Below are 24856 nucleotides of genomic sequence, written 5' to 3' on the forward strand. Positions count from 1 at the left end.
GTTGATGCGCAAGTGGCGCCCCCCTGATGTGTCTCCCGAGGAAGACTGGAAGGTTGTCAATCAAATAGTTGTCCCACCGAGGTATAGGCAAGATATTCTAAGTTTGTCTCATGACGTACCTATGGCAGGGCATCTAGGTGTGACCAAGACTTATAACAGGATCTTAGATCACTTCTTTTGGCCCAAGTTGAAACGGGATGTGGCTGATTTTTGTAGGTCTTGTCATACTTGTCAGGTGGTAGGGAAACCTAATCAGAAAATCCCTGTTGCACCTTTGCACCCCATTCCAGCATTTGAGGAACCATTTAGTAGAGTCATTATAGACTGTGTAGGTCCTCTACCCAAAACTAAGTCTGGGAATGAGTATCTTTTAACTATTATGTGTGCTTCCACACGCTTTCCTGAAGCCATTCCACTCAGGAATATTAAAGCCCCTAACATAGTCAAGGCTTTGGTTAAATTCTTTACATTGGTTGGTCTTCCAAAAGCTGTCCAATCGGACCAAGGTTCGAATTTCATGTCTGGTATTTTTCAACAAGTCATGTACCAGCTCCAGATCAAGCAGTATAAGTCTAGTGCTTATCATCCAGAGTCTCAGGGTGCTTTAGAACGTTTTCATCAGACATTGAAGAATATGATGAGATCTTATTGTTTTGAAAACAAAAGAGATTGGGACGAAGGTATACACATGTTGTTGTTTGGCGTTAGAGAATCTGTACAAGAATCTCTTGGCTTCAGTCCTTTTGAACTTGTGTTTGGACATACTGTACGTGGTCCTTTGAAAATTTTGAAAGACAAAATTTTGGACGAAGATTCTAAAGTGAATCTCTTAGATTATGTGTGTAACTTTAAGCAAAGGTTGACAAGGGCATGTGAATTGGCAAAAGAAAATTTGGCCGTTACTCAAACCAAAAATGAAAACATGGTATGATAAAGATGCCCGTGCAAGAAGTTTTGATCCAGGTGACAAAATTTTGGCTCTATTACCAATACCGGGTCAGCCTTTGCAAGCTAGATATTTTGGACCTTATATTGTTGAGAAAAAGGTCGATGATGTTAACTACATTGTACAAACTCCAGGGAGGCGCAAGAAAACTCAATTATGTCATGTTAATATGCTTAAGGAATATGTAGATAGAGAAGAGAGCAAGACCTCTCAACCTATTGCTACTTTGGCCTCTGTACCATCACAAAGTGAAAGTACAGCTGATATTTGTAAATTAGACTTAGATGGTGGTGTACAAGATGTAGGTTTAGACTGTGGTGTTAAGTTAAGGAATTCAGATGTGCTCGCGAACTTGGACAAGAAACTATGTCATCTATCGGAAAAGGAACGCAATGAACTTAAAGATTTGATACTTGAGTATAAACATTTGTTTCCGGATACACCAGGCAAAACAGATGCTATCTATCACGACGTGGATGTAGGCGATGCGCCACCTGTCAAGCAACATCCTTACCGTGTCAATCCTTTGAAAGAAGAACACTTAAAGAAAGAAATAATTCAATACATGTTGGACAATGATATTATTGAACCAAGCAAAAGTGAATGGAGCTCTCCATGTGTTCTGGTACCAAAGCCAGACAAGACATACCGGTTCTGTACTGACTTCAGAAAAGTAAACTCTGTCAGTAAAACAGACTCTTATCCAATTCCAAGGATTGACTCGTGTATTGACAAAGTTGGCAAAGCCAAGTACGTAAGCAAGTTTGACCTGTTGAAAGGATATTGGCAGGTGCCATTAACAGAAAGAGCTAAAGAAGTGTCTGCATTTGTAACCTCGCAAGGTTTGTACCAGTACAAAGTTATGCCGTTTGGTATGAAGAATGCCCCGGCAACATTTCAACGTCTTCTTAACAGCGTGATATTAGACCTGGAAGGCTGTGATGGATACATTGATGACGTCATCAACTACCACGACACGTGGGAAGACCATCTACGCGGGATTCGTGAATTCTTCGAAAGACTCACTACCATGAAATTGACTGTAAACTTATTGAAATGTGAATTTTGTCATGCAACTGTTGAATTTTTAGGCCATGTTGTAGGACAGGGGCAAGTTAAACCTGTTCAGGCCAAAGTAGAATCAATTATAGATTTTCCAGCTCCTGGAGGCAAGAGAGAGCTGATGAGGTTTCTTGGTATGGCTGGATACTACAGAAAATTTTGTCAAAATTTCTCTGTTATAGCAGCTCCACTTACTGCTTTGTTAAAGAAAAATGTCAAATTTGTTTGGTCAGACGAATGTAAGTCTGCATTTGAGAAATTGAAAGCCATACTATCAAACTCACCAGTTCTGACTGCTCCAGATTTTAATAAACAGTTTAAACTGTTTGTTGACGCCAGTGATGTAGGTGTTGGTGCTGTTTTGATGCAAGAAGGTACTGAACAAATTGACCATCCAATTTGTTATTTCTCGAAAAAGTTTGACAAACACCAGAGAAATTATTCCACCATTGAGAAAGAATGTTTAGCGTTGATTTTGGCCTTGAACCAATTTGATGTGTATCTCTGCACTACAGTTGTGCCTGTGTTGGTCTTCACCGACCACAACCCTTTGACATTCATTGGGAAAATGAAAAACAAAAATCAAAGAATTCTCAGGTGGAGTTTGACTTTGCAAGAATACAATCTTGACATCAAACATATCAAAGGGAAAGACAATATTCTAGCAGATGCTTTATCAAGGATTTAAATATTACTTGATATGTCAAGAAAGTTTCCTTTTCAAGAAAACTTTCTTTTCTTTAAGGAGGGGTGTGTTATGTATGACACTAAATACATGTAGTTATGAGATAAGGGAGATAACTCCTATAGCTTTTTTTATCAATACATCCTATGAAGGTCATATCATTGATTTAGGTTATAGAACTTTCTAGAATATAATCATGTATAAACAAATATGTTTGTAAACATGTTGATTTTAAGTAGAGATCTAGAATGATCTATTTCCAGAAAGTTATGTGTGTTTACTTGTTTACTGTTTTTAGTTAGATATTTCTAGAAGTAGAAGGTTCTCCAATATTCTTGAATTACGGTTTAGCTATATATACTCCAGCTGTCCAAGGCTAATCAGAACTGTAATTAGAACTGTAATGAGACCTGTAATAAGACATATCAAGAATTGTACAGCGCCATATAAGATTCTATTGGGAGAGCTATTGTGACTTTATCTGTGGATTATTACAACACTTTGTGTGGATTTATTCATATTGCCTGGAACTTTACAAATCATCTGTGGACATTCAATTTTCCTTGTGGATTTGTGATTATTGTTAATTTGAAACCTGGAAGGATCAAGGATTATACCAGGACATTCGCATACAGATAAGTAACACTTTAAATCATCGTACTAGTCTTGTACCACCACCAATTACTTTAGATATTGTAAACCATCTCTGTATAATATTGTATATATAATTAAATGTGTTTTGAATTTAGCTGCTGGTTTCTCCTTTCTGTTATTCGTTAATGTATTCGTGTATCTACTTAGTTTACGTAAATAGCCAAATTCACGAAAGTAAATCGCAAAAGAAAGAAAGTTGATTGACAGCACATGCTAATTATGGTAAACATAAAACCCCAGCCTACCTCTCCGTGTTGACGTCACAAGACTCGGACTTAGAGCAGGTCCACACGTCCTCTTGTCTGATCTCTTTGTCCCTAGCCGCGAAGAGATCCATGACGAGAGGAGTCAGCCATCCAATGGTAATGTAGGATAAAACCCCCACGTTATTCACAGGAATCTGGTCCCTGTAAACGTATGGAACTACTCAACGCCTAGTCGTAATTAATTAATTGCATTTGTATTGTATTAATTACATTTGTAATGTATTAATTACTTTTGTTATGTATTGATAAAATCTGCTATGTATCAATTATATTTGTTATGTATTAACTACATTTGGTATGTATTAATTACATTTTTTATGTATAAATTACCTTTGTTATGTAGTTATTAAATTTGTTATGGAGTAATTATATTTGTTATGTGTTATGTAGTAATTACATTTGTTATGTAGTAATTACATTTATCATGTAGTAATGACATTTGTTATGTTGTAATTACATTTGTTTTTTTTTGTAGTAATTATATTTGTTTTGTAGTAATTACATTTGTTATGTAGTAATTACATTTGTTATGTAGTTATTACATTTATCATGTAGTATTTACAGTCAGTGGTGAATTGATAGTATAAACCCCGTTGATTTCAACCAAAGGCTACTCAACTTTATTTCTCGATAAATTGAGTATGTCACGCGCAATTTGGAGCCGCGCGGATGAATTTATGATGGTCCAAATCAGAAACTTTTGGTGTTTTCAGTAACCGAACGTACGTTCGATGAACATGTACATGTATCAAAATAGGTTTGAACACATATACATGTATGTGTGTAAATACAAATGTAGAAAAATTACATTGTTTATGTTACTACCGTACCTCTTTGAGCAATGCTTCCGTGCGTATGATAAATAAACAATGTTGTACAATGTACAGTTTTGCACATTCCGATGACGTCGCAATGTTTACATGTTGTGTGTCTGTGAGTCTGTGTTGTTCTCTACAACATGTAGCCTAGATCTACATTATATTCGTATTTTTAACATCTTTGGTTGTACGCGAATGGATAAGATATGTCAGAACAACATCAGTATTTGAGTTGGATAAGTGTAACCAAAACGACCTAGCACGACAATGCATTTTTGTTCACCTCGGCGGACAGACAAGTCCTGTACGTTATCTAGAATCTACTGTGAATCGGCGAGAGTAGGACTTACATACACAATGTACGTTTGGGTGTTTCGAAATATCAATGAAACGGAATCCTTCAATTGTAGCTTTCCAATACTTGTAATAGATACCTCTAATATTTATTGAAGTGTTTAAATCAACAATATAAATATAGCTAACATTTTGAGAGCGGTACAGTAAACGTTTACAGTAGTGGGCCTACCTGTGTTTGTACATGTTCCTCGAAACGACGTCCGATACATTTGAAAATCTCCAAAATCCGGAAATAATGACATGAAACTATGTAAACATCCGTGTATTCAAGAAATTTCAAACGTGAACTGATTAAGTAGAACTCAAGTGATCACAAAATTGAAGAAACTCTCTGTTTGTCACACCTCCTTGACACAGGCAGTTTGAATCGGACGCCGCGTCACAACTACGTTAAATATCCTGCCACGTTATGAATTGTGTAAGCGTGTGAAATCATACGAAGCAAAATATTAAAACCGAACTGCTTTGCACCATGGTGTTTTTAACAACAGATAAATAAAATGATTTATAGTTCCATACCGGGAAAACCTCAGATATATGCTTCATCAGACGGAACTCATTTTATTGGTATGTTCATTGATAAAATGGCGGGAATTTCCGCCACTTCAAGTGGCTGTTCGAAATGCCTGTCGGAACCAAACGATATAATTCAATTTTAGTCTTATAAATGCCATAAACACTATTAAGGGTAAATTTTGAGCTATGAAAATAATAGTTAAGACTGTAAATATAAGGATTAAAGTCTCTTTCTGGTGGTTCTATCGAAGGATAAAGTTGAGTAGGGTATCGATATTTGTTTCATGGACCGCTTCGCGGTCCATTCCAAATATCGATACCCTACTCAACTTTATCCTTCGATAGAACCACCAGAAAGAGACTTTAATCCTTAAGTAATTACATTTTTTTATGTTGTAATTACATTTGTTTTTTTGTAGTAATTACATTTGTTTTGTAGTAATTACAATTGTAATGTAGTAATTACATTTGTTTTGTATAATTACAATTGTAATGTAGTAATTACATTTGTTATGTAGTAATTACATTTGTTATCATATTTGTATTATGTCGCTTTGTCAACAGTTTCATTATCTCGTCTTTAAACTAGTGATACTTTGCACGCATAATTTATAAATCACTTCTTTCCTGCCGTTTCAACCAAATTGACCAAAAATATTATGCATGATTGCTAATATTGGGTAATACATATTGCTATTGTCTCGTAAATTACAGAGTATCTTATTAAGTATGGCAAAACATGCAAAAAATGTACATTTCACGAAAAAATTCAATGGTTCATAATATGATTATGTCAATCTATAATTTTAAATATATTGACATCTTGTTGTGTATGCATTTATTAAATTGTATCGGGAGAGGAAAAACGTTCAACAACTTGTGGCCCGATCCTATTGTATATATTTGATACAAATGATATATTTAAAACAATTATATTTATGTCACCAAATAGCCATGTCATTATTTTACTATCATCTAAACCAAGTACTACCAGCGCTTGTTTAACGATTTGACTTAAACATGTTGTCATTTAAGATTCTTTTATAAGAACCGTTTTCAAAGCTATCATTAATTCCCCTACCAAAAACAAAGGAACCTAAAAAAGAACACAGAACAGTGAGTTTTTAATTGATGAGGATACATGTTATTTGTGTTATCTATGTACTGACTTTGAATGGTTATACAATGTACATCGTATCGTAACCGAAAGGAATTATAGAATTATAGAATGGGAGTGAACCAACATAACACTATAACGTTCACGAACTGGAGAAAAACACGAGTAATGATGTTTTGTTTTGTAATATTACTCTTTAGAAACCTGGTGTCCAATATTAATGTGGTAGAGTGCTTACAATATCCCCACAAGCCCTTCACCTTTGGGTCCCTAGTTCGAATCCCATGCGGGGCTATTGCCAGGTACTGACTGCTGGTCGGTGATTTGTCTCCGGGTGCTCCGGATTTCTTCCACCAATAAGCATGAGGCGTTCTTAAATGACCATTGATATTAATGGGATGTTAAACTAACAAAACCAAAACCAAATTGTAATATTACGTGCGCTTGAATTTGATGATAGCAGAGAATTAGATAGTCATGTGAATATATATGTGTAGCTTTACAAAAGAAATTTTGAAGTTATTGTGTATGATAAAGCACTGAATACTAATGTCTACATTGTTTTTATAATCAGAGTATATTTGTTGTCATAGTTTCAACTCTCATATATGTTTAAAATATACATTATAAAAGGCTATGTAGGAAAAAAACAAATATAAAACAAAACTCGAAAACAAAAATTACTGTGAGCCGTGTATGCTTTAATAACTAAACGTTACAGTCATTGTCATGGTTATCTTAACAATACTGTTTAGGTACAGACGTGACATGTGCCAGTGATATAGACAGTGACAATGAGTAATACATTTGATATAGACAGTGACAATGAGTAATACATTGAGAAACACAATATTTCGAAATATTACATACGGCTGATATCTTGATTGAAATCAAATGAATGCCATATGATACTGCAGCAATTTTGAGATATAGCATTTGACAAGTACACTAATGGTCTTAGATTTCTTTTTTAAAACATTAATTGGATTCTACAGTTTAGTTAGTATGTATGGTAGAGTAAAAAATTCAGTACATAATATATTAATTTCCCGACACTTGAATATTTAATGAGCTTATCATAAACGTATTATTAAAACCTAATTATTATCAAAAGCTGTTTATTTTTTTCAATAACATTTTTTGTTTACTTATTAGTGTTTATACAACGTTTGTGGCAGACTGCAAGAGTTAAACTTAAAATCATTTAAAATATATATATGCTGTTAAATTTAATTTGAAAACCATTATCTCGGCTAGACAGCGCAGCATACATGTATATCAGATGTACAGTGTACACGTCCCTGAAAGAGTAAAATATGATATGAAACATATTCGTTCTGTCAGCTGTAACAACGATATGTCACTTGTAAAGTGATCTCTCCGTCGTAAACTTTTCCGTGTTATTTCATATCATGTTCAATATAAAAAGTAAAAAAAAAAATGTATCATTTTACGTGTTCTGTGAATATTGCTTCATTAATTTTTGTTGGAGTTTTATTTTTTCATCAATATTAATCATTATGTTTCAACAGTGAGAAGTGAAATACAAGTCTACCATCAAGCAAATGCCAATAACCATTTTTGTGTAATTGATACGTTTATGATTGTTCCTGCGCTATCTTTTCTATTAGGTTCTAAAAGATTTGATTCTATCAAACGAAAGACCTTGTAAGTTAAACGAGTTAAGCAAATATTGCATGATCATTTTTACAAAAAGTAATTGCATATGTAATGGCAATCATACTAGGCATTGGTAGTATAGAAAGGTGCAACGATTTATATCTAATGATTAATAGGATAAGACACAGAGACCTTCACCTGACACCTGTAAAACTTGATATTGTTCAAAATATAGCTTGATGAAATGAAGCCAAGACAATGCTGACTTTGACTTTCTTCACCTTAACATCCCTATCCTTCATAGTCTTATAATACAAAATATACCACAAGATTTGTTGGAAAGATAAGTCATGCACAACATCTATACAAAGTCTATCCGCAATTTTGCATTTGGCGTATCTTCCTACGCTGTTTGCCTCCAGTATTCCGAGTGGTCAGTCATTATGAGTATAATGTGACCGGGTGGAGTGTGGCGTCCAGTGTCTTTGATGACATGCTTCGATGAGATAGCGTTATAAAATGGCAATAATTCAACTGTTTAAGACTTACAATCATACAAATACAGAGGGGCGTCCTTAAATGATCATGACTGTTAATTGGACGTTAAGAGCAAGCAAGTAACTAACCATCCAGTCAATTCAATACAAAGTGTTTGTATAATAAAGGACTACACAGATTAGAAGGCCATCAAAGTAACTTTAGATGATAATGTGGCTTTATATAGGACAGTGAAGAAATGTATTGATAAACTACATTATGAAGGATCGTCGTATCCTACACTCAGCAGTTTTATCAACCACATGTATTCCGTCAACCGCCCCCCCCCCCTTTCCCTTTAATTAAGGTTAGATAGAAATATCTCTGTTCGTCGTGCAACTGTTTGAAACATGAAGTGCCATTTCACCACACATTTTGATCCACAAATATGAACGTGACGTACTTATATTTTGCTTTGTTGATCAGAACGTGACTTACCTATTTTTTGCTTTGTTGATCAGAAGCCTCTCAGGGTTTTTTGACAGGATGAATTTGTCAATCGTCTTCCAAAGGTAGTCCATGATAATCCCTGGCGAGCCAGATTTGTACAGTTAGAACTATCCCATAGCATCACGGAATATTAAGCGTGGTATAGCCTTTTATTAACATACATTTAACAACACTTTATTCTACCTTTGTATTGTTTAGGCAATTATTGTGGCGACAAGACAAAACTTTGAAATACACAAGAGCATTTTTTTTTATTTCAGGAATTGAACAGGAATTCAAAGGTTAAAATACCGAATGTCCTTATTCACAAAGACCTTCAATAAAATGATAAGATTATTACAAATTTTCCAGCAACCATTTGTCTTATATGGAGAAGAAGAAGAAACAATGGCGTATATACAACTACTACCTTTTGTTTGGTCCATTCAACTTTGAAACCAATCTGGTATTATCCGAAACTATTTCGAGTCATTAAATGTCTTGGGTGTGCAAAGTATAGTGGATAACCTTTGTTTGTGTTTAAGTTTAACGACCCATCTACTGTCATTGTCATTTAGGGCCATTTGTAGACAACCAATACTAATTCTTAGACAAAATAAAAAATGATCAGAGAAGATGTTTTTCATCACAAAACCGCAAAATTTTGTTATCTGTGTTAATTGTTACTTTATGAAAACACGGGAAGTATTGATTCAATCTTTCTTAATGAGTACATCTTTCTCAGTGAATGAATATGTCGTGAGAATTATGAAGTATTGTTTTAATCTTTCACAAAGAGTACATCTGTAATAGGAGACTTCAGAAAAGATGGCGCTTAAAGGTACATCCGGGCGCTCAAAGGTACAACTCCGTATAGCTGTACACATTAAATGTGGGAACTCCGCCGCTTGCAATGTTTGTTTACATTTTATTATAATAAATTGTATGGCAGTCCGAGAAATGTTGCTTTATTTTCATTTCAAAAAGTGTTAATGAAAATATGTAACAATAATGTATAGATATAAACATATGATATTCATATATTTTACTTTGTTTAGACTCCATTTTCGACCGCACATGAGAAAAACACGGTCGCCATTACCGTATATACATTGATAGAATATTGCAAATATCGGCTTGAAATTACAGATTAAATTCTAAGTTCCCCAAAATATCATACTGTCATTTAAAAAGCGATTACTGTTTTCTAAGTCTTACATGGTAAAACACCAAATTACGATTTGTGATTATAACAAAATTAAAATTTGCTTTCGTAGATTACCCCAGGCGCACGGCAGCCATATCACGTACTGTCGACATCCCGAATTTCGACCTTTTTTCAGAGTCACTAAATTAATTATTCTTGATACCTTTTTCGTCAAAAAAATTGGAATTGAGTTTATGATATACAAATAAGTCAGTTTATAGTTACTTTTTATGATATTTTCAACCAAAACTTTAAGTATTTAGGATTCTCGAAGCCATGCGCAATGTGTCCTGGTCGGCATTTCAGTTCTATTAAAGATCTGTATTTATAAATCTAAATGTAGTCAATCTTACATGTATTCAAAATATTTAAAAGTAATATCACTTCAATTTAAGACTTCAAATGGCAACCCATAGAATGAAAGCGACTGAAAATTAAACAATAAACTCTACAGCATGAAAACTGTGCGATTTCACCATTTTATTGTTCGAGATCTATCGGCAGCCATACGTGTACGTACAAATGTAGACCTGCATGTACGTGTAACTCGGTGGTTTATAGCATTCCTTTAAAACAAGATATACACGGTAAAGAACGAAAAGCACAAGTACTTATTGAGATATGTGTTGGTAATTACATACGTATTAATATTATTAATTTCCCCAGGTACATGTATGGGCTGTGGCCTGAGATGATCTACCAACGATGCCATGCACGAGCGGCCTTGGTCTGGCCAGATAAGGTCCACATTTCGTTATATTGAATAGTGTTGTGAACAGCTTTTTCATGTATAACAGAAACATGACACAAAAAAAATCAATTATCTATTCATATCAACAAAACATGGATTTAGATAAGGTCTACGTGTGAACAAAAAACGGGTACGTGTGACGGCCCGGCACCGCGTCGCAAGCTGGCTTCAACACTAAATCTACAGAAATATATGTAGTAGTAAACATTGTAAATCTAAAAATAGTAATGTCTGTAACCTCTCAAACAATAGGAAACCATTTTAAAATCAGAATTTGCAAGTATGAAAGTGTATTTTTGTCACAGTATCGATTGTGTAGCAGGGATGTACATTGTACATGTACGTATCTGTTATTTTTTTATTAGTCGCCATACTGTGTTTGTACCTTTGAGGACCCGGATGTAAACTTTCAGTGACGTCACGCCATCTTTTTCTGAAATCTCTTATAAGACACATACATTAGTCGTTCTAATATGTGCAACTACCGTAAAAGATATGTATATAGAACTGGGTACTCACCTTGACGTCGCAGTAGTTTGAGGTGACTGAACTGATGGCACCGCAGACCCGATAATGGACAGTAATAACGGCATGATGTGAAATAGTGTACGGCAGATGTCGCGTAGTTATAATTATAAGTGTGTGGGTATGAAAACATTAAACACAGCTGTCATCACAACTAAGTATCATTTATGGACGTCCAATAACTTTGATGCTACTTCCATTAGGTACATAATACACTAACTACTCAGCTATATGATAAAAATCGTTAAGGATCTTAAAATTTCTTGTGGAAAAGGAGCTTTTTTTGTTCTATGATTTGTATAGTACCTGCCTGTTTAGTTATAAATTAGATGTTCATAAAACATCCATAGTACATTGTACTGTGAGTGAGGTATCCGAAAGACGATAGCGTCCCCTATGCATGTATCCGTTGCACTCCAATGGTTGTATCATTAGTACTCCAGTGGTTGTATCATTGGTACTCCAGGGGTTGTATCCTTCGTACTCCAGATGTTGTATCATTGGTACTCCAGTGGTTGTTTCATTGGTACTCCAGGGGTTGTATCCTTGGCACCCCAGGGGTTGTATCCTTGGTACTCCAGGGGTTGTATCATTGGTACTCCAGTGGTTGTATCCTTGGCACTCCAGGGGTTGTATCATTGGTACTCCAGGGGTTGTATCATTGGTACTCCAGGGGTTGTATCATTGGTACTCCAGGGGTTGTATCATTGGTACTCCAGGGGTTGTATCCTTCGTACTCCAGACCAGAGGATGTATCTTGGTACCCCAGGGATTGTATCCTTGGTATTCCACGGTTTGCATCCTACGTACTCCAGGGCTTGTATCCGTGGTACTCCCGGGGTTGTATCCTTGGCACCCCAGGGGTTGTATCCTTGGTACTCCAGGGGTTGTATCCGTGGTACTCCAGGCAGGGGTTGTATCCTTGGTACTCCCGGGGTTGTATCTTTGGTATCCCAAGGGTTGTATCCTTGGTAACCTAGGGGTTGTATCCTTGATACTCCAGAGGTTGTATCATTGGTACTCCAGGGATTGTATCCTTGGTACCACAGGGTTTGTATCATTGGTACCACAGAGATTGTATCCTTGGAACCCCAGGGGTTGTATCCTTGGTGATCCAGGGATTGTATCCTTGTTAACCTAGGGGTTGTATCATTAGTATCCCCGGGGTTGTATCCTTGGTAACCTAGGGGTTGTATCCTTGGTACCCCAGGGGTTGTATCCATGGTAACCTAGGGGTTGTATCATTGGTATCCCCGGGGTTGTATCCTTGGTAACCTAGGGGTTGTATCCTTGGTACCCCAGGGGTTGTATCCTTGGTAACCTAGGGGTTGTATCCTTGGTACCACAGGGATTGTATCATTGGTATCACAGGGGTTATATCCTTGGTACCCCAGGGGGTGTATCCTTGGTACCCCAGGGGTTGTATCGTTGGTACCCCTGGGGTTGTATCTTTGGTACCCAAAAAGTTACAGAGAGTGACACCCAAAGCCATGCAGCGTACTATTTCATAGTGTATTGCCTTTAGTTCTTTGTAAAATGGTAAACATTCGGCAACATTCTGGTCTTATATAAATCAGTGGCGTATGAAGATGAAACGTAATGGGGGGCAAAGTCCTCAATATTTCGTAAGCCACAGGAACATATATCGCGTCCCGCACCCACAGGAAATACTTGATGATATACTTTTTTCATATACATTGTATCATTACATATTATACTTGTACACATCTATAGACAGTGGTGTCGCTAACAGGAAATTAATGAATACGTAAATTAGCGTGCGAGTTGGGGAGTTGGGGTTCTGGGGTATCCCCTGATGGAAAAATTACAATTTAGAATGACTGAGATGAGTATTAAGATGCATTTTGATTATTTTGCGAAGACACCTAAGGTGCGAGGTTTTAAGATTCATTTTATGAAATTTGCGAGCGCCGAAGGCGCGAGATTTTGGTGTTTAGGGGTCCGCGGTACCGGGAAAATTGTACGATTAGAATGGCTGAGATGAGTTTTACGATTCATTATGTTGAATTTGCGAGTACTTAGTAGTCTAAGAGTTAGATTGTTCAGAATATCTTCTGATCAATCAAATGACATTTATATAGAACGTTCACATGTGACCGTCAGCAGCGATTCGTAAATTCGATTTACCGCGGGAAATACTTTTACGTCACTTCCTGTTTAGTGGTAATAGCTGTAAACATTGACACGGACTGAAGAGTTATCTGCTGATTTTATGCTGTGAAAAGGTAAGTTTTGGTAAGAATGAGATTATTTATCACATCTTATTACTTGTCCTAACGCCAAGAATTAGTGTGAATGACGAAAGGGTCTCAAAGTGATGAATTGTGATGTTAATTACAAAAAGTCACTTGAGCCTGAGTCATGTGACTGATGTCAACACACTAAAACAGGAAACGCAGGGCATGTGAAGTACTAGGCCTAGCCTAAGTAGTGGTATGATATTGGCGGTAAGTCCTTATTCCTGCTTTGATAAAATGATATACTAATTGTTTCTGTAAATCAGTGATATTTACGGGACTATGCCGACTATGAAAAGTGCCATAACCATCAAAACGGTAAAAGAGTAAAAAAAAAAATCCTACTTTTGCTTTATTAGGATAGCTTTATATACAATATAAATAATAAATATCTGTATCTGTATGGATGATGCCGCTATATCCCAAATCTGGTAATCTTGCAGCGGGTGAGAGAGAGTGCAGGTGATATGTGGTTTAGTCGTGCATTTTGAGTGCTGATCATGATCTGAATGCCTCGATATACTGCTACAATGAACTATACTATTTTCCAGGTAGTTCCAATCTAGTATAGTTCCTAGTGAAGAATGAGTTTATGTACTGGTCAGTCTTTGGTGATTGAACTCTGGAGCCTCTGTCGTTGTTACATATAGATCTATGAACGATGTTGGTGGAATTAAAGTCACTTAGGTTTTTAGCAGTAATTAGTCTTCCCTGTTTTTTAGTATAAGGTAATCTGATTGAGTTATAGCTGGCACTAACCCCTCCACGACCCTGTATAGATATATGAATCAGTTTCGACGTCTGACCTCTAATATATAGGCAGAATCCTTGTTTATTTTTGTATAAATTGACCCATGGTACAACAATTATATACTATTTGTAAGACAAGATAATATTTGTGTAATATTTGTAAGACACAAGATAATTCTAGTGTAATATTTGTAAGACGCAAGATAATATTAGTGTAATGTTGTAAGACACCAGAAACATTGGTTCACTTTAACAACACTTAATTGACCATGGTACTCCAACAATGGTAGAGGGATACCACAATGAGTCATGTTGATATTGCCCTATGAGAAGTTTCTCAATATTACATGGCGTTCTGTCTATAATAAATAGCATAAATATGTATATAGGATCTTACATGAGTGATCATTCATATAATAAATAGCATAGATATATATATAGCCTATATAGGATTTTACATGAGTGATAATTTCATATGAGATTTTATGAAACGAGTCTTAAGAACTTTTTATTTTTGCGAGCCTTGGCGAGCAAAAATAAAAACTTCGAGACGAGTTTCATAAAATCTCATATGAAATGAACACAAATTAAAGATACTTTTTATCACAAATACCTACATAACAAAGAATTTATGTCAAAATGTATTCCAAAAATCCAGCAGAGGCTGCCATTTTGTCCTGCTGTCCTCGTAAACTTAATGTCACATCATTTTTCCTGACGTCATTTTATTGTTTCTGTCTGATATCACAATGAATTCCCAGCCAATGAAAATCGCTCCAGGTCATATTACACTTGTGCAGACAAAAGTTGAAAAAAATGGCCGGACATTTGGACTGGTAAGGACTGTGAGTAAGAAGGACCGAACAAGATTTTGCCGGACTGAACATTAATGTGAATTTTTGAAGGAAACATAACTTCCTTCAATAAGTATCCACTATCCAGGCAGCTGTTTTCAGGATTATCTAATTCATCTTATGCAGTTTTCATATTTGCAAGGTTCAGCACCTGTGTAATACTTCTGAGACACCATTTCTACCAACTTCCAGTACTCAACAATTGCCAGACGGTCAGTCCGGACCAGATTTTAAAATAGGCGGTCAGAGTCAAATTTTGCTATGTCCGTTGGAGTGGCAAATTTCAAGATGTCTGCTAGTGACATATGCAAAAATATTACACAGGCGAAATCATTGGGTATAAGGCAGATTATGTGATAAATAAAAATACCCCTATATACTATATAAAAAACACATTTTCTTCTTTTTCTTTTTTTTTTAACAAATTTATGCAATATTATTGACAGAATATCAAGCTCCTGTGTCAATATCAAGGATTTTTAAGTGACCATGCGAGACACCTATGAACCGGAAATAAAAACCATTTTTCTCATCAAGTCAAAAGAAACACCACAGCAAAGCTTAATAAATTTCAGAATGTTTAGTCATTAGTTTAATTTAAGGACAGAAGATTTAGAAGAAATGTCTTAAATTTTCATTAAGAATACATAAGACAGCTCATGAAATTACAGCTTGCTTTAGAAAGTAAGACAATAGACTGGCACCCGCAAGCTACATCAAAGGCTGCACTGGCGGATATCAAAGGATATTCAGTCTTGGCCCAACTTCACAGGCAGTGCACAAACACAAAAACGCTTGCGCCGTATTACTCCGAAATTCCGAGTGACAAATCCTTCTCACTTATAAATCTTAGGTCAATATATCAAGCATCTAATATTATTAGATGATTGGCCATGGGTGTACATTTATAATTCGAATTCAGTACATGTAATTACAATGTACTTATGATTGCATAATGAATATACATGTACAATTGATTTAAGGAAGTTACATTTTTAAATTGTTTTCAATATCACAATGCCCATTAAATGACTTCGTTTTCTAAGAACTGTTCTTTATCTATTAGACTACTGGGTATTACAGGGAAGTAAGGTAATTAGTATGCAGATTTGATCTTTACTGAGTTTCTATATACATGTATAATATTTTATAATATAACTGAAGGCAAGGCCCTAAAGGGCTCAGTTAAATGGTTTAATAACTTTACTAAATACACAATAACTGCATTATGAATAAAGTGATTTTAATGAAACTTACCTTTCAGTTTATTTTTTGTTCACATATTTACACACTATATCTTTTATCAGGGGCGGCGATGGCCGAGTGGTTAAGATGTCTTGACATTTAATCTAATGCATTGTATCTTAATGTAATAGAGTTTAAGACATTAATAAAATAATAATGTATTACCACAAGCGCTAGCCCTCCACATCTGGGTTGCGAGTTGAATGGTAAGTGGGCCCCGGGGCAGTTGTCAGGTACTGACCGCTGGTCGGTGGTTTTTCTTTGGGTACTCAGGCTTTCCTTTACCAATAAAGCTGGCACATCCTTACATAGCCCTGCCTGTTAATAGGACGTTGAAGTAATAAAACTCCTTAAACCCCAATCTTTCTTCCCCACCTTAAGAAAGAAATTGTATGCAGTAGTTGATTGTTGCAGGTCCATTGGATATTTTGTTTATGTCTCTATTATTAGTTAATACATTTGTGAAACTGGTTCCTGTAAATTAACACAGATATTATCAATAGTGATGTTTTTTTATTTTCAGTATATTACAGAAATTGGAAAAACAATATAATATACCAAATACTGAAAAGAACACAGCAAAATGCCCATCTTATTTGCAGTTGTTGCCAGAGGCACAACTGTCCTGGCTAAATATGCCAGCTGTGCTGGGAACTTCACGGAGGTCACAGAGCAAATTATATCAAAAATAGCACCAGAGAATTCTAAACTGACTTACTCCCATGGAAGGTAATGTATAAATATGTTACCATATATGTAGGTGACAAAATACAGTATAGATTTTATAAATTATCAGAACTATTTTGTGTTTATAATGTTAACAAAATACAGTATAAATTTTATGAATTATAAATTATCATAACTATTTTGTATTTAGAATGTTAATAAAATACACTATAAATCTTATAAATTATAAATTATCATAACTATTTTGTGTTTACAGTTACCTGTTTCATTATGTGTGTGATGACAGAATTGTTTACCTATGTATAACAGATGATGTAAGTACAACATCAATATATCATGTTCGTTATTTAATCTGTAAATTATGTCTTTTCCCAATAATCAAGAGACTTGGCAAAATGAGAACAGTGTAATTTGCAATCATGTGTTCCATGTAGAGAAACACATGACTTACTTGCATTGACTAACTCTAGGAAAGGACAAGTTACAACTAGTTTGGGGATAAAACTCTACAAAACAACCTTTTTTTGGCATGAATTACATTTGCCAGATATATGCCATACTCATAATTATTATGATGCGCAAATTTAGTGTAAATGCATCCATCCACATTAACAAACTAACCTAATGTATCTTCACCAGAAGCCTGAACTGGCTTTCGACGACTCAACCCATTGATAGATTGATCGATTGATAATTATAGTAACCATATAATCTGTTGTGAAATGGTTCTCTGATATAAGACTAGAAGCCATCTAGAATAAAAAAAGACCTTGACATTCTTTCAAGGTCGCATAATACATATGTTTTTCTACAACCAAGCTTATGTATGATATTTATTAGTCTATTTAGATACTTATAATTACAATAATATTATATTGTCTTTCAGGATTTTGAGAGATCAAAAGCATTCTTGTTCCTGAATGAAATAAAAAGAAGGTAAGATATTTGATTTGCTCCATATTATTGATAAAATTGAATTGAGGTAAATGTTATTTATGTGTGCCTACCAGAATAGCCTAATGGTAATTCCAAAGACACACCCCTCTTTATAGTTTAGGAATATATGTCATAATACTGTATAATGTTTTACATGATACTGTGCTGTGATACTTCATCCCGAGTCCTTGATGTGTATGTACAGAATATAAAATATAATGTATGTATTGTTTGTACAGATTCCAGGCCCAGTATGGGGTGCGTGCACAGACTGCTCTCCCCTACGCCATGAATAGCGAGTTCTCCAGAATTATGGCCTCACAAATGGTAAGTATTATAATATTAATTCTCAAATCTCATTTTTGTAAAAAACAAAAAACAACTATTAATCTTTTTGAGATTTCCATAGGCATATTTTCTAAGAAAATTAATTCAGTGTAATTAATGGCGAGGGGGTTCAGCATTGCAGTGTTGCAACACTTGTCCATCTCTCTGCAGGCTCTAATACCCCAGTACTTATATCAGGGGTACTTGGAACATCATATTTTTGCCACATCATAGATTAATAATAATATTAGGTCACTGTAACTTACATTTTGACCTTTGACTTCTATTAAAGCTTGTCAGGGCTCTTACTTCTCCACTTCTTGTTGCTGTAAGCTCATATATATATATTTGGATCATAGTTCACTTAAGTGAGACAATATATTAGGAGAAATAAGAATGGCCTATATTTTGACCTTTGACCAACACAAAATAAAAAAACGGTTGTCTCTTATCTCCAGAACTGGAATTTCACATTGGTTTGATACTTTTGAACTTAAAGCCTTTGCTTATTTAATGTTTAAATTCAGTATATGAGTTACAAATTTATCTTGTTTACAATCACAAGTTAAATTTATTATCAAAAATAACCAATTACGACAAATTAAAACATGAAAACTTTTGTGCATTTCAGAAATTTGTAACAGAAAACCAGGAGCCAGACCAGGTAGAAAAAGTTCAAGGTCAGGTTGATGAACTCAAGGGCATCATGGTCAGAAATATTGGTATGTATCACAGGATAGAAACTGTTTTGAGGATCACAACTCAATTATCACTTAGAAATGAAAACATTTGTAATAGCTAATTAAATTGTACATGAATGTAATGTGAATAATAATTTTTTCTTTTTTATTTCAGATCAAATTGCAGATCGAGGAGAAAGACTAGAATTATTAGTTGATAAAACAGATGAACTTAGTGCTAATGTAAGTGATTTATTAATGCTGTAATAAACTTTATATATTAAAGCCAAATCATACACTTATTTTTTATGACATTTCCTGTTTGCTTTAAAGAATCATCTTATTTTGTGTCTTTTCTTTATATTATTTTGATTTCATTATATATGTCAAAGACTTGCAATTGGAGAAAAACAAAAACAAAAAAAAAGACAAATGCAAAATAAAATAAAAAGTTATAAAAATGTAAATGGAAGTGAAGGTAATGATGACTAAGTATTGCTACTCTTTCTGTTGCAGGCTGTCACCTTTAAGAAAAGTAGTAGAACTTTAGCTCGATCAATGTGGTTTAAAAACGTGAAAATTACCATCATAATTGCTGTGGTTGTCATTGTAAGTATAACATCATTATAACAAATCTGAAGTAATACAAGTTTATTTGCAGATACCTTGTATTCAAGGGCTAAAGGGGCCTATGGCTTTTTTCATGTGAACAACTTCTCTGAAACTAAGCATTTAATAGCACTCTATTGCTTAGGTAGAATTCCTTTGGGATCGGGATTCAATGTTGTGTAAATGGTTAGGCTGACACCTGCAGGGGCCCTGAGGTCAGGGCCAAAATGGGGTCATTTGTTTACTGTCATGTTACTTATGTAATTTTTTTCTAAATTTTAGAATTTATTTTTAAAGTACATTTACTTGACAGCATTTTGTGAAAGTGATAAAATATTTTTAATCGCAATAAATGTATATCTAACCATCTCCGTCTTTTTATATTTTAGGTAATCTTGTACTTCATCATTTCTGCTGCATGTGGAGGACTAGATTGGCCCTGTACTCGCAAGTGATCTGGCCAAACCGTCGTAATCATCTTTGATTAACCAAAAATACATAACCTTTGTCTTTCATATTTATCTTCATTGTATACCATCGACAGCAATATCGCATATTTAACGCAGAGGTCTAAACCGATATGTCACAGTGTAACTGTCCATGCTTGACTGTGTGGTAGCTTGATCAGGTTTTCCTAGACTGAATTACTGTAAACCTACTTATTTTCATGAAAAAGTAAATTTTTCATATTTTTGGGAGAAATCACAAAAGGTTTGTTTCACTCACAGATACAATGTACATGTATAATTACATAAAACCACATGAGTCTTGTCATAAGATTGAATTGTGTTCGACAAAAATCATTTGAGGCATGAAACCATTTAATGAAGTCACCTCAGAAATAATGGTTTACCGGTAATCATTTATAAAGCTTGGTGTAGGACGAATAAAGTCCTTTATTTTGCATTTTTCTGGTATCAAAAGTTAAAATTGAGTTTTTGTATATCATGCTTTCAGATCTTTCTTGCAAACACAGACAAGCGAATTTGCTATTCATCTTTAAAACTAATTAGATGTACCTTTTATCATCAGAGATGAAGAATGCTGATTTTTTCATGCAAAATGAAACACATGTCAATCTTCCAAGCTAATTAAAATTTAGACTTGTAATTCCACTCCACTATGATGCGCTATATGTTACACTCCAGTACATGATCTTACAACACCACAACCCCGAACGTCGTGTTGTTAGATCTTGCATTGGAGCGTAACATAGAGCATCATAGTGAAGCAGAATTACACATCTAATTTTATATAGATTGGTAAAGCATCTAGATATTTTCTCATAAACTATATGTATGTTTTTACAAAGGGGACATACCAATTCAACAACTCATAATAATTGCATTGTATATGTCTTCAAAGGTAGAGTTGACCATATTCAAATCAATCAGTTAATATGTTTCAACTTTATGATAAACAGGCTCACCAGTAGGGGTATTTACAATAAGTTTTGTTTATCATATGTTTTATCATTACTAATTATATATTAACTTATCTCTTAATTATTTTTTCTTGAAAATGGCATGAATTACAGCTGACAACAAGTCAAAGCCATCATGTATAATGTAATAAGGGGATGTTTTAAGGTATTTACTAGCTGTTATCATCTGTCTTATTGGATTTGTCTCCTCATCAACATTTATATAGACATAAACCACTTTCCTGTCCTTTGTCATTCATTGTTACCAGCAATTGCCTTTCTTATGTGGAGATGAAAGCCAGTGTAAATGAAAAGCACTGAAGTTACAGACGAATTTAAGATGTTTAAATATTGTTGTTTGTTCATCATGTGGTGAAATTAAATGACAGATACTCGTTATGTCTTTTATTTTAGAGAAGTCAGGTACCGATGGGCAGCATAATTTCCATCAAACAGATGATTTACTTAACTCATTCCCCCTTGAAGACACTTTTGTACTCATTTTGTTCAAGAACAGGAACAGTCCATTATTGAATTCCAGGGGTGTATGGGCTAATTGTCTGTATTAGAAGAATATTTTTGAAAAAGTCCCATGTGTTACATCCTTGATCTCCATGGGTTACTATCACTATCATTATTCTAATTACTGGTAGTAAAACAAGCTGGAACATAACCTAGAGATAAGATCCAAACTATAATGCCTACCTGTAAACAAAGAGACTGAAAATTAATAGAAGATTGGCAATCACTTGAACCATCAGACACTTGATTTCATTCATATTATCTCAAATGTCAAAATTACATATTATATCGTATATTGTCCCTCATTAACTTGTAAGTGTATGCACGCTCTGCTCACTTCTTATCCATAGACCACCATTTGGTTAGTGGGAATTAGTTGATAGAGGAAATTTAACTAGGTATTTTACAATCTGAACGAAAAACAAATCCTTATAACCATTCCGTTCAATAGAGGATCTGACAACATCCCACATTGTGTCATGTTTGGATGACCTTTGTACCACATGTACTTCAGATCCAGTACATTTTCTACACCTTGCTACGTCGTCCCAGTATACATATTCAATTAGCTTTGTTGTGCTGTTAGGGTGAGATGAGTTTGTACAAAAAAATGATTCTGACAACTTTTTTCAAACAGTTTTGTCCCCTTAAAGTCACATTCAAGGTTCTGGCAGCAGCAATTTGATTGGTCATTTTCAAAGGTCACCTAGACATGACCCCTAATTGGATGTTGTCAAGATCCTCTTATCCAACTCGGTAATAATAAGGGTCTGTATTTTAATCAGATTGGGTATTTTGTATTAATATACTGAAGAGTTATCTGCCTTTGCAGTTAGGTAATTGTGATAATAGTCACTAGAGAAATGTGGTATTACGCTCACAAATACCGTATACGGATTGTAAGCTGCTACTTTTCCCCTTGGAAAATCAATAATGACAGATAAGGGCCTATAACCCTGTAATCTGCATGCATGTATAAATTATAGTGACCTGTTAATAAAAACTTCTTTCTGTTGGTCATTGTCACACACTTTTCATTTGTATATGAGCTTAAAGTGTTGAAGGATATGAATCTGTTAGACTTGGTAGAGTCCTTAAGATTATATGTAAATGAGTAATGTATTCTTGCACCATTCCATTGAGTGACTATTCATTATGGTTGTGTAGAGATTGTAGTCAAGACATAAAATACAACTGTCATTGTTTCACTGTATTTATTTGATATCTACATCAACAATACTGTAGATACAATTACTATATGTCCTCATCATTAAGATTGTACATAGTGGAGCAAAATTACAATTACATATATACTAAAGGTATTACATTGTAACAAGAGAGATATATACGTTACAGTTGCATGCATGATACATTTACACAGTTGGTTTAAAGGTGACTGCTACCTGGCTAAGTTAACATGTTAAACTTATTTTCTAAACAATTCCATATTGTGAACAATGCCCATTTAATATGTTATTTTATAACAATTATGTTTTGCTACTTATAAATAAACATGTTTGTGTGAAACTGTTTGTATCCTTACTTATGGAAGAATATATGTTGCCTATAAAGTCAAATCCATGGATTTAGAAAGCCTGGTGTTTATAGCCAAATGTCTCTGTACACAGATTGTATACAGCCAAGTGTCTCTGTACACAGATTGTATACAGCCAAATGTCTCTGTACGCAGATTATATACAGCCAAGTGTCTCTGTACACAGATTGTATACAGCCAAGTGTCTCTGTACACAGATTGTATACAGCCAAGTGTCTCTGTACACAGATTGTATACAGCCAAGTGTCTCTGTACACAGATTGTATTATAACTATTTGGGAAACCAAGAAAGTGGTGTAATTTAGCAGGTAGTGGTTATACTGTAAGAGGCTGTCACTAAGGCAGGTTTTACTCTTAATAGAAATCACTTTAACAGGAGTGCTAGAATGATATTTGAAACTATGGATGTAAATAGTATGTCATATATCTCTACATCAATATAAAACATTTCTATAATCTGTATATTCTGTGTCTATGAAGAAAGCCATTGTGTGTAGGTTTTCACTTGATTTGTTATGAAAGTGCTATGATTATAAAATTTTGTTTTCAACTACTTAAAGAGTATTTTGTTATTCAATGTTGTTTTGTTTTTTAGCTTTATAAACACTAATTTGGGTTATATTTGCTCAAATGAATGACCTTGATCTTCATTCAAGGTCACGGGGGTCAAAAAGGCTAAAATCTTTAAACAACTTCTTCTCAAGAACCAGAAGGCCCAAGGTACTGATATTGGGCCTGTGACATGCTGGGATGAAGGGCTACCAAGTTTGTTCAAATGAATGACCTTGACCTTCATTCAAGGTCACAGGGGTCAAAAAGGCTAAAATCCTTAAACAACTTCTTCTCAAGAACCAGACGGCCAAGGGTCCGGTAGGCTGCTGGGATGAAAGGCTACCAAGTTTGTTCAAATAAATGACCATGACCTTCATTTAAAGTCACAGGGGTCAAATAGGCCACAATCATTTAAACAACATCTTGTAAATGATGAAGAGGTTTAGGGACCTGATATTAGGCCTGTGGCATGCTGGGATGAAGGGCTACCAAGTTCAAATGAATGTCCTTGATCTTCATTCAAGATCACGGGGGTCAAATAGGCTAAAATCTTTAAATGACTTCTACTCAAGAACAACAAGGCCCAGGGTACTGATATTGGGCATGTAAAATTCTGGGAGGAAGGGCTACCAAGTTTGTTCAAATGAAGGACCTTGACCTTCATTCAAGGTCACAGGGGTCAAATAGGCTAAAATCTTTAAATGACTTCTTCTCAAGAACTAAATGGCCCAGGATACTCATTGGGCCTGCAGCATGCTGGGATGAAGGGCTACCAAATTTGTTCAAATGAATGACCTTGACCTTCATACAAGGTCACAGGTGTCAAATAGGCTAAAATCTTTTAAACAACTTCTTGTCAATAACTAAGAGGCCTAGAGACCTGATATTAAGCCTTTGACATGCTTGAATGAAGGGCTATCAAATTTGTTCAAATGAATGACCTTGATCTTCATTCAAGGTTATGGGGG

The 24856-nt window shown here is 34.9% G+C and overlaps 1 protein-coding gene across 2 annotated transcripts; it reads left to right on the forward strand.

The window, feature by feature from the left end:
- Positions 1 to 13627: 13627 nt before the first annotated feature.
- Positions 13628 to 23889, forward strand: LOC138327921 (vesicle-associated membrane protein 7-like). Of its 2 annotated transcripts, none has more exons than XM_069274380.1 (9): positions 13628 to 13736; positions 17121 to 17326; positions 17541 to 17598; positions 18171 to 18220; positions 18460 to 18547; positions 19179 to 19269; positions 19403 to 19470; positions 19744 to 19836; positions 20226 to 23889. In XM_069274380.1, the coding sequence occupies exons 2-9, from the start codon at positions 17181 to 17183 to the stop codon at positions 20289 to 20291; spliced, it is 660 nt and encodes a 219-aa protein (XP_069130481.1). In that variant the 5' UTR covers positions 13628 to 13736; positions 17121 to 17180; the 3' UTR covers positions 20292 to 23889. The 2 variants fall into 2 exon arrangements, with proteins under 2 accessions (XP_069130481.1, XP_069130482.1); XM_069274381.1 differs by lacking the exon at positions 13628 to 13736 and adding an exon at positions 13850 to 13958.
- The last annotated feature ends 967 nt before the right edge of the window (positions 23890 to 24856 follow it).

Source organism: Argopecten irradians, chromosome 7 (genome assembly GCF_041381155.1).
Source record: "Argopecten irradians isolate NY chromosome 7, Ai_NY, whole genome shotgun sequence".
NCBI lineage: Eukaryota > Metazoa > Mollusca > Bivalvia > Pectinida > Pectinidae > Argopecten > Argopecten irradians.